The following is a 12,154-nucleotide window of genomic DNA, read 5'->3' on the forward strand; positions in this document are numbered from 1 at the left end:
TAAAGGTGGGTATTACGTGCATGTGGTTCCACGGCAACACTGTAGCTTCGCAGGTTCTACAGCTAAACTCGCAGTAGACCAACGGCGCGAACGACTTTTGAATATTTATTACCGGTACTCTCAACTTTGTCGGAAGGTGTTAAGTAGAATAAGTGCCTATCCGACCATTCCCTTCGAACAGAAAATTTTCCAACAACTTTGAACGTGCGGATCCTTGAATACCTTCGACCGCGAAGCATTCCTTGATTTTCTTTTCAACTTGCAGGTCTGTATCTTTCAAAATATCAGCTGCATACGATCGTTACAACTTCATACGTCTAGCGGTGCGATGCCGCGATGGTAACAGGCACGTGATAAAGAAAAAAAAGGAAGCAAATTATTTCCATAAGATTATACAACATGTATATTATCGCGAGATAACTGTGCCGCGACGTCGACCAATCCAGCATAAGATAGCACGCAGCAATTAGTACAGCGAGTAATCAACGAATTTGCATTTAAATGGTGGTTGAAAGGGTGATTAATGAATCACCTTGAGTTTCTTAGATAAATTGTCTTTTGCTGAACTAGTTTCAAGTGTGCACACAAATTTCTACGTGTTACGGTTTTAGAATTGACCTTCAGACGGCCGGGCCACCCCATGACCGACACATATCAAATACGGTCATTGGGCTGCAGTAGAAGTGCACATTTCCAGTTAAAAACAAGCCCGACAATCCAAAGGTTAATTGTACATAACTGTATATACATTGTACATATTTTGCATCAAGTTTAAACGTGATAATATCCCAATCTGCCAGTGAATCGATCGTGTACACGAACGTACATACGTATGCGTGTAAGATACATGTGCAGAACTGTGATTTAAAAAGTGTCATGAACAGCGGTGGAACGATGTGAATTATTATTAGCGCGATACAGTCAAGAATTACTACTAGTCCTGGGTAAAACGACGATAAATAGGAAATTTATGCGATCGTTAATATCGGAATTTTGCGCTCGCAAACCATACGCGCGATATGCATTTGACTGGTGTAGGTTGTTCAGATATACCATTTAATGCTAATAGAACGTCAGGGTTATAGCCCGGCCAATGTAGGTAGATATTCGGGATTACAGAGCTTTCAATTTTACAGTTAGTATTACACCAGCTGGCGGATGGACCAGACCATCTTATCGTTGGTACAATTCGATTTACCAGTATCTCCATATCAGATATTATCTCCGCGTGTTACCAACGGCAGTTAATACTTCTGCATTCCGCGGCGAGGATTTTTTCAACATTTTACGCACCACATAAGTTTAGGTGAATGGTCGTTAATCTTCTTTGTTTTACTTCTGTAATAATATGTGAACATTTAACATACATATGTATGTGTAACTTGGGGGATATTTGAAGCTGCCTCGCGTAGATTTGCGATATGATTTTCAAGAACAAAAGACACCCGCATATCATGGATGTACAGGTATATGGAAGAGTGTGGTATAGGGTATTACGGTATCGTGATTATAATAATAACGAAGAAACGAGAACAATGTTCTCCGACATGGAGCTCCGATGGTTGGAGAAAAGTCCGAGTTCACAGAGAGTGAGCTTATCTTGTCACTAGGTTATTAAAATGTTGGGGGAGATGGGGACTTTGTGCAAGTGACTAGAATCTTGACAATGTGAACTCGAATGGCTTTTCTTAAACTGCATGCCGTTAGATTATAAGATTTTTTTAACCGTTATGCATGCAATTACGTATAATACGATATGAAACCGAGAGCATTGAATGTATAACGGTCTATTTCGTACGCGTGGGATGTTACTTGATGCAAAGCACTTTCTTGGCTCAACCGCAAATATGAGACCTGGATTCAAAAATGCAGAACAAGACCAGAGTTCGTGGTATGAAATGATTTAGATGAATGGACGATTTTATTTTTTTGTTTTTCCCTCCATGGGATATTCAATCGTCCTTCATTTTGAATGGTTCTAGCGACAACGTGAATTACTATTACTGTATAGAAGCGTGGAGTGGAGATGTCGGGAAAGTTATCGTTCATGGAACTTCGATCGTTTGATCTAAACCGGGTTCAATGAATCACAAAGAGTAGTCAAGCAAGCTTCGCCGTAGACATTCAATAATATTCAACAATTATTACTTTGTTCAATTATACCTATGAATTTACAAAGGAACAATCGTGTATGTCAAAAGATGTACTTAAATTAATTAATAGAAAGCTGACTAAACACGAAAAACAATTGCTGTTATACGTCGTACTAACTAGCGTTAAATTCGATTTTTTCCAACGTTTTCAAAGTACTCTGAAATTTATGTATATCACTATAATATCCGCGCCAATTTTCAAAGGTAATATAAAGTTCATTGGCACTACAGGAATCTATGCACGGAAATACAACCTTTTTTTTTTTGATCACTTGTTGTTCACAAATACAATTCTGCTCAAATGTCAGTTGTTGTGATAATATGGACCCATCGAATTAATCAGAGTATGGAACGGTTTCAACTTCCATGTAGAAGCACCACTTCAATTCTAGCATCAAGTGCATGGATAATCGCATATCCAAAATCTATTGAATTTTGTTCCAACTCGATTTTTTTCTCGTCCTGGCTTTAAGCATGATTTATATCATGCTATCTATAGATGTGTGCGAGTTTCCAGAATTTCTCAATATGTATTACGTTACTGCACGTTACTGTGATAATATTAAAAGTAAAAGATGTGTGTGAAGTGAGCAGTCTAGCGTGACCTATGTTAAATACTGATATCAATGGGGCACTTCACATCGAATCGGACGGAGTGAATTTTTTTCCTAATTCCCTCAATTTGTTGATATGTTTTAGTACCCCTAAAAATAGCTTTCTTGGTGAATTTTGAAAATTTTCCGAAAGCTCGTTCAAAAGATATCGAATTTTCAAAAGATATCGCATTTTTTTTTAGTTTTTTGGTCATAACTTTTTCAAAAATGGTCCAAATTCGAACTATTTTTCTTGAAAATTTTCGTTTTTGGATGGCCTTTATAGGAGAAATACACAAAAAATATTTCAAGTTTTTTTGATAAAGAATTTTGAATTTGAAAATTCAAATCGAGTTTTCAAAAATGTTTACATCCTTCGATTTTTTTTTTGAATTTTTTATTCCAAACTTCTATTAATACCTCAATTTTCAAACACGGTTCGGTAATGGGATATCCAGAACTACTATTTATTTGCGATTTTTGAAAATTGAAAAAAAAACATTTTTCCATAAATCAGTTTGGAATAAAAAATATGGAAAAAAATCGAAGGATATAAAAATTTTTGAAAACTCGGTTTAAATTTTCAATGTCAAAATTCTTTGTCAAAACAACTTGAAATATTTTTTCTTGTATTTTGTATCTTTTGAACGAGTATTGAGAAGAATTTCAAAATTTACTAGGGTGGCTATTTTTAGGGGTACTAAAACATATCACGAAATTTGGGGGATCAAAAAAAAATCATTTTCAAACCATTCGATTTGGCGTGGAACGCCCCTAATATATCACGCGTGAAGTACATCGGAAGTGCGAGAATAAACGGATGTATACAATCACATATAGAACACAGGTACACAAAAATCGTTAGTTTTTGCAGTACTTTATCCAAAAATGATTTGTGATATGACAATAGTATTTGCGTTGCGTGTCAACATGTTTACCTTTATTATGATAAAAAAAAAAAAAGCAGTACACGTATGCGCGCATATAGAACGTATTTATTCGTGTATTAATATATTTTGGCTGACTAAAAAGTAACTCTGCAGACACCACAAATACAAACACAGCAGTTTCTATAACTGACTCACCGGGTCGGCCTGGACGTATTGCGTTCTCGTCATACTCCTCGCCTTCGTCATCGACGTCTAACACAATACACAGATATTTTATTAAAATGAAAACTTCAATCGCATCCCTAGAAATCTAGAATGTCGGGTACATTTTTTTTTTTTTTTTTCTAAATTACGTTTTTCATTTTCTCGCTCACTGGTCAAACGAATACGACATGAAAGATATTATGATCGAGGAAAGGCGGATAGCCGCAGTAGGTCAAAGAGAGGATTTGCGGGATCGGTACTGTATATGGCAAATATATAATACATACATATATATGGATAGTATTATTAATACGGATCGCGTGTATTAGGTAGTATACCTGTATATGTGGGGAAGGCAGCAAAAACCGCCTCTGCCGTATCTTATTCGTTTAAATCCATCAAACGACCTATCTACCCATTTTTATTTGCAAATTTCAGCTCACAATATACCCCCGTTTCCCTCGGGGTGGTTATTATTATACCAATACACAATTATTTCTATGAATATATCATCGCAGCTTCCGTGACGCTAAATGTACTTGTGTTAACAGAGGATTGCTTTTTTCCGTACTTTGATGTTACGGAGCAGAAGGGAAGTATTTGGTCAATATAATGGATCAGAAAGAGAGTGCATGGTAGTACGATAAGGGTGCCTCGCTGCATGGGAACCAGTTAAAAAGGATCACGACAAAGACCGAGGAAGAGATGAGATGAAAAGTAAGGGGAGTTGAAAGTACTTGGAAAATACAGGGTGGGGCATTCATCGTGAGACACCTGAATATCTCGCCCACTAGACGGTTTTCCGAAAAAATCGTTTATGCAAAAGATATTTGGCTTCCAAGGGGAAACGTAACAGCATTACTTATTTTTCATTTGGTTGATGCGTTCAAGGTTATTTCAAGGTCAGTGAAGGTTTATTAAATAGAAACCCATTTTTAACGCATATTCCGGTGTCTTAAAATAAATGCCTCACCCTTTATACATGTATGATGCTTGTACATACGTATGTACATACGTATGTACAAGAGATTTTTACTGTAAAGATGAAAACTCGCGGTAGCGAAGGGAATAAATGGACATGTCACCGTATATATCCAGCCCGGCAAACGCAGGGCTGACGCAAGTAATCCGCGGTAACTCCATGGGAGTTTCCTCAGATTATGGGGTACGCGTTAGAGGATTCGTTGGATTATTGAATCGGTGCTCCCCAGATCAGGCGTCTGGTTGTTCTTTGCATTTGCCAACATGTACACTGTATATGTACAACCAATTTTTTCAATTCGGGTAAGACGATCTGAATTTTTCATTTTTATTACTTTTTTTTTTTTTTTATTCACTGTATAGAATGTCTTGCGAGAGCTGGGATATCTTTCTTTCTTCTTTCAACTCCTCAGAATCTCATCAGAGATATTCCTTTACCACGTTTCAGATCACTAGCCAGATAAATAACAACGCCCAAGTATGAGAAAAGCGCGACGTCTTTTTCTCAATATCGATTTTCAGAATTGAATTCTCCAAAAATTTCAATACTCTGGGCGAGATGATTTATACATATAGACTTTGAAGAACGATGAAAGATAGGGCAGTTTGAAAAAGTAGATTTAAAAAAAAGTCTAAAAAAATAGAAAAAAAAAAACTTAGCGCCTCCCATGATCCTATTAAAAACTTCCACGTATAAAGTTACTCGAACTTTTTGATACTTGTTTGAAGTACGTTTTTCCACGTCTCGTTCTTGTTTTTTTCGCCTTAATAATGTATTGGCGCATGACGCCACGATTCTTTTCTCCTTCGTACGCCTTACTCGGATAGAACTTTGAATTTCTTTATTCCATTTCCGCCTTATTTTTCCGTTTCATTAACGCGCGGATAACTGATGTATTATGTATGTTACGTACAGGTAAATATCGAAATAATGTAACAAGATAATCGTATTTGAATGGATGTGAAACGCGATTTGATTCATAGCAGAAAGTTTTGCGCGGCAACCTATACGCCAAAGATGTGAGAAATAGGCTTCAGGCTCACGTTAAAAAGTTTGTAAACAAGCGCTAACGACTAAACGATTATGACAACGTCAAAGTTTCACCAAAGTTCTAGTTTCGAGGGCGGCCAATTCTATTGCAAACGTGTGCCTGTGGAAAGTGGAATGGATATTTCCGGAATGTGAACGTTTATTTTATGTACTTACTGTCGCCAGTTTCTTTAACACGAAGTTTCAGAGTGTCCCTCACTGTGGGTAAAATTATGGTATCGTTGAAGTGCATTTCTTTGAGCTTCGCCATCGTGTAAGCTTGTTCGGCTATCACCAGGTGTCGTTGCAATATTTGTTCAGCCTGAAAATGAAACAAATAGGATTGTAATTTTATTTGCTCTTTTTTTTCTCGTCGTCTGTATAACACAATACTGATTCTATTATTTATCTATTGTCCGTGCAGACGGCATATGTATAGGTATATGTGTATAGCGGGATTGTCTTTACAGAAAGACTGAAATTGAAAAGAACAAGAAGAAAAAAAATATAGAAATCGAGCGGTTCTGGTCTTACGTGGTAAGCGAATTCGGGCATAAACAGCTTCTTGTAGGTGGAAGGATATTGGATTTCGGCTGCCTGCCAAGCGGAGTCACGGGGTACAAAGTAAGTGAAACGTTTTCTGGTGTCGTTCAGTTGGTTGTTGAAACCTGTGCGCTGACCCAGGAAATAGGTGGAACTGTAAAATAAAAACAAAACATTTGAACATTCGAATGAAAGGAATTGCTCTGACACAGAAACACAGAGCTGGTATAACACAAATTTTGGGGTACGGGGTACGCCGATTGCTTAATCCGAAAGATTGATTGACGTTACTCGTAGCGGTCAGTCATATTCACTGTTCATTTTGCGGTCGGTGCATGTATACCGATTATTTCGCTCGCTGGAGAATATCCAAATGGAGTTTTTTGGTTCGAGCTGACGTTGCACGCGTCGAAAAATGATTGAGCAATTATTTGCGATATACTTTCATTCTCGTCTTTTTTGGGGTTTCCAATTCCGATTTATTTAGTTCATTTTTCATCGTAAATATCGCGTGTAAGTCAAGCGCGATAAATAAATTTCGAATCATTGATTGTGGGCACATAACTTCTGCAAATATTGAAAATATGATATACGCGTTCGCAGCTGTTATCCTGCAGCTTACGTGCCGCCTGATTTCATTTCGGGTTTGTTCTACTATATCAGTAATGGTTTCATTCGAACCGGATTGCAACTCCAAGATATTGTTCTCCTCTGAACACTATTTTAGAAAATTTCTCGATTTTGAGCTAACAGGTTTTTCTTTTCCATTTCAATTCAGTCGGTCCAATAAAATAGCCCGTTTTCGCTCATCTTTTCGAGGTGAATAAAAAATTACGAATAATCTTAAATATTCTTTCGATCCAATAAGACGTATACGTGAATTATAGTTGTGCGTGGTTCAGATGCTTAGGGGAGTGATGGAATGCTGACGTCATTATTCCATCTATCGCACATAATATCGAGCGGGAGCCATCCGCGCGTATCGTATAAACGAGGTAATGGCATTAAATTTATAACACGCAACCCGTAGTTTCTACTCGGTATGCTCGTAGCTAACGTATTGCTGGCTGATAGATGGCAGAGATACGTGGTCACCGCGTTATATGGGGTCGACCTAATGGCTATTATCGTAATGAAACTACCATCGGGTTTGGGTATACGTGATACGCCGATTCATGGGATAATTTCCACCCAACAATTTCACGTTTACCATCTCCCTATATAATACACCTAATTCAACAACCCCCCAAGAAACATCTACGAGAATAGGTGACCAAGGATCCTCCTCGAGCAAGATCGAAAAATCCAGTTTCTTATCCCCATTGCGTGTCGAAGGAGTCCGAACTCCTAATCGAATTCGCAATCGCTTTGGAAAATTATGGAATCCGACCCGATCGCGTTGCCCATTCCGTCTCAACTTTCTCATCTTATCTACCATATCGCTTGTGACAATAATTAACGCTTGAACTCGTTCGTATAATTCCAAGAGCAACTGATCGAAAAGTTATTTCCCTCTCCTCCGCCACTCGCCGTCTATCCGAGGTGAAAATGAATTGATGAAAAATGGTACGATTAGTACGCCGTAAGTTCTGGATCTCCGAATTCCGAAGGTGTGGAAAGGCTTTACGTTAAAAATACGGATTCATGGATCCACGGTTGTCCCAGGATTAGCGTGAAAATGAAGCCAGCTCGAAATTAAAGCTGGGAACCTTACGCGGCGTTGTTCCCTGTAATCTTCATTCTTAAACGAGACAATCTGCCCTTTTTTCAAGGTACGCGGATACGATATAAGGGTGAGAGTTTCACAGTTCAATTTTACCATCCGCGTACCGTACGCTCAAATAACAAAGTAATTTTATACCTCTGACGCATTCAAAGGGTTCAAAAAATAATGAACAACATATGTCGAGTGTAGTCGAGGTAGAGTTTCTCGTTTTTATATCCTACCAAAAAACAATCACTAATTCTTTTACCACCCAAGTATAGTGAAACCCCTTCTTTATCAGAGTTCGTTGAGATATCCGTTGTATACTTCTGTTTTTCTTTCATGTTTTTTGCTCACATGTACAATGTTTTTTTCTTTATTTTCTTTCATCGCCATATACAGCGCCATTTTAACCCCCTCAACGGTTTGCTCTACCGTAATTCACTTCGAGGTGAAAAGTTCAAGTAAAATTCTTAAAGCGTTCTACTTCTGAAGATATATTAATTGGTCTTTTTTTCTTTTCTTTTCTTTCACGTACAACTTCTAGATAAAAAATCCCTAGAAAAGTCTTGGGATAATTTTTACGAGATCATCTCTTGAGATAATTCTAATGAGATTTGTCCCGTTCTGTTTTCATTAAAGTCTGGCTATCACATGAAAAATCTAGGCAACAAGAATTCTTGCTCGGTAAACGCAGCTTGTTGTACAACAAGAAAATAATCAATAATTTAGGTAGTCAACAGTTACGTTCATGTAGGTCTTGTTCATATTCCGAGCGAAAAATCAGTCTTTCAACGTGTAATACCGTAAAACCTCAAAGACTTGAATGCTCACTTCAGCATGGGATCGGTTCTCAATTTTTCTTGAACAGTCGTGTAGGGGACTCCAAGGACTCTGTCGATTATGTGAAGGATTCCATTTGTGGCCGCGATATTCGGAGTAATCACTGTTGCGTTGACACCGCCACCTTCTACGGTAAGTGTCTCGTTGCCATTTGGTCCTTGAATTATATTGAAGTAAAGACTCTTTCGTTCGGCCGCCGTCGGCACCTGAAATAATGAAATGTTCATGGTTATAAAGGTTCGCGTGGGTTAAATAATTGTAACGATTTTATGCAACGAAACTAAAAATTGTGCCAGCGGAGCAACCAAAAATTTGTAATCTATTCAGTTCGATTAGTAGCGCTGAGGAGGAAAAAAATAATCTTGTTGCATCTATACTTTTTTTTCTTCATTTGATTCATTCTCACAATCAGATGAAAATGCGAAAGGTTTTACGTATGATCAAGAATGACGGGGGCTAGAAGAAATTTAAAGAAGATCTTCGACGGATGTATTTTAGAATTACAAAATCTTTTTTTAGAGTGCTCGGTGCCTCTAGTAGCGAGAAAATAGTTGCGAATCCTGAGGGCGAGAGAGCTGTACAGATTTGCATTGCTCTCTAAACCATGGAACTATGTTAATTTATTACGGGTGTGTGCTTTACGTTACGTGTTTTATGCATGCTTTATGTTTCGCCAGAGTCATTCCACCCCGACAGCCACCCACCCGGCGCACAGCCCTTGAAATGCTGATGAGATAATATGGGTAGGATATCTGCTCTCTCAACTGGATAGACACGAAGGTGTCTGACAATGAGTGTCACGAATATAAATTGGATGCATTACTTCAAATTTATGGCAGCTGGGTGAATAAGATTGCAGTTACAGCTCGAGGGATCGATGAACTGATGAACTCTATTATATTATTCGTTTTTTTTTTCAACGCTGCGAATCGGTTTTTTTTCTTTGTTTTAATTAATCGGCCCATCGATTAGTCAATTAAAAATAATCCACATCGAGCATCAGGCGGTGATTAATGAGCCTTATGACGATGTTCCTTCGGTATCAAAAGATTTAATTAAACCAAATTTATATCAGAATCTTATCTGTTACTCTGCATATTTTATTTACGGAAATATATTACCGGCATCGAAGAATAATGAGGCAATTATACGAATACTTCAGAAATTACAGAAAATCGATAGCCCTGTACAGTGACTGGTACTGATCGGGACCCCCCGCCCCGGCTTGAGCGAATTTTATTCGCGTTTCGTGCGATACAATTTCAATTGAAAATCAAATTCCATAATCTATACTTTTTCGTGACTTCGCAAAAAAAAAAAAAAGAAGAGAATAAAATAAACGGTAACAAACAAGTATACTCCGGTCTGGCGAATCGTTCTTCATAGTACAATGAGATGCCCTCTATCTGAGCATTCCGTTATTGAAATACCGAGCGAAATATTATAAAAAAAAATGACGGTAGCGATTTTGAACTGACGTATGAGGGGAGATACTGATATTACAGAAAAATTGATATAGGAGACATTGATGGAGATTGGAATCTTTATCGAGTCGATTTCCTGTTTATTTTCGTGGGAATTAAATCCCCGCTCAACATCTTATGCGGACAAAAAATACTCAGTGATCGGAAATGAGATTTTTTTCGTCCCCACAGGTACGACGGAAACAGACGATAGCCAGGTTGTGTGAAGTAAATACTAAACGGAACGCGACGATGAAGGAGGACCGATCACGTATAGGAAATCTAATGGAGTGCGTTGCAGTGCGCACTAGATGCGGCCCTGTGTTTAGGTGGAATAGCTAATCGCATGTGCAGCGCTAAATGTGTTTCAATGTGCCATTAAACTACAGCGACATGTAACGCACCGCAGAGTATTACGGTGCTAATTGGACGTTACGTCTAATTATCTCGAGAGCTGCTGGAAGCTTATAGCTTTCTGTAATTTATGCATTGAATTCAAATTTTCATTTTCGACGAATTTATCAATCGAGTTTAATTTTCGTAACGAAAGCGAACAACGCACGCAGCAAGACGATGCAAAATTCAATTAAACTAAACAGGTGAAAAAAAAAATGTTAAGGGCGATGACCTTCGAATGGGCTGGTCAAATATTTTCAGGGCCATTGTCGGTCGGAGGTTTCGTTTCTTTCTAGAAGAAATACGAACTTCGAAAACTTCGGCTATCCGCCATTTTTGTTCGGGCGAAACCCGATCCTTCTTCTTCGGACAAAAGGTCAAGTCGACGAATGATTCGCAATTGGTACAAATTCTCGCGTTCGTTATCGAGGTACGATGATGATGGAAATCGATATTAATATTGATTCTACTCGATCAAGCAAACGCGCACTATCGACGCGAATAAATCATCGAACATTCAAGAAGGTTCAAATTTGAACACGGAGTACGAAATGATAATGAACGGACCAAACGTTGATTAAATCTGTGTACATATATTACCATAAAATTCGAAATTTTAGCATAGATACTAACGGTGATTTGTCAAATACCGCACCCTGGAACAGGCGGTAGGACGGACAGAAACTCTGATTATATTTTCGATTTATGCCGTCGGTCTCATTATTCAGTAAACACGGCGCATCGGCACCGCGTCGCGGTCGCTCTGATTAGGCGTCAGAGGTACTAATTGTCGCTAACAAAGGGGATATAATTATTAGTAGCCAGGATGATGAACTCGAGTAATTTAGCGCGTGATTGCGATACGCGTTTGATTGACGTCCGATTCCAGTTCAAAGATATTAGTAATGGAACCTCCTCCATAATTCATTACGAATTGATAACCCACACCGCGGATTTACGAGGTATTTTTGGCAATTGATTTCAGGCATTGCGCATTGTTTACGATTTTTCAATAATCCACGTTCAACCAATCGACGATAGCCGCGTGCAGTTTATGAGTACCGTATATATGAAAGGCTAAATCCGCAAAACAAGTGATACACGCTCGATTAAGCACGTCGGTATCAATTGTTATAGACAACTAAATTTATCAGTTTTATCAAAATATAACAGCAATACCCTTTCATGTGTTAGTTGTACAATATATACACTGCACATTGCAGTTCGGATGACATTCCAACACATATTTTTAGTTTATTTCAGGTATCGTTGCCAAGCAACGTCACAATTTTTCAGAATTTTGCATTTTCTTTTTTTTCTTTTGCTTCGTTTCGTACAGGGGTTGAAAATGAT

The 12,154-nt window shown here is 38.1% G+C and overlaps 1 protein-coding gene across 7 annotated transcripts in view; it reads right to left on the bottom strand.

The window, feature by feature from the left end:
* The window catches only part of LOC105684940 (fasciclin-1), a 218,304-nt gene that overhangs the window by 8,052 nt on the left and 198,098 nt on the right, over window positions 1–12,154 (bottom strand). For 5 of the 7 annotated variants that reach the window (XM_025746527.2, XM_025746525.2, XM_025746524.2 and 2 more), the window contains 4 exons: window positions 8,934–9,148; window positions 6,386–6,548; window positions 6,029–6,173; window positions 3,832–3,888 (listed from right to left, as the gene is read on the bottom strand). In XM_025746527.2, the coding sequence (XP_025602312.2) occupies window positions 3,832–3,888; window positions 6,029–6,173; window positions 6,386–6,548; window positions 8,934–9,148 (580 nt within the window). The remainder of the gene's footprint in view (window positions 1–3,831; window positions 3,889–6,028; window positions 6,174–6,385; window positions 6,549–8,933; window positions 9,149–12,154) is intronic. The other 2 variants (XM_025746531.2, XM_025746532.2) reach the window with 1 other exon arrangement.

Source organism: Athalia rosae, chromosome 2, assembly GCF_917208135.1.
Source record: "Athalia rosae chromosome 2, iyAthRosa1.1, whole genome shotgun sequence".
NCBI lineage: Eukaryota > Metazoa > Arthropoda > Insecta > Hymenoptera > Athaliidae > Athalia > Athalia rosae.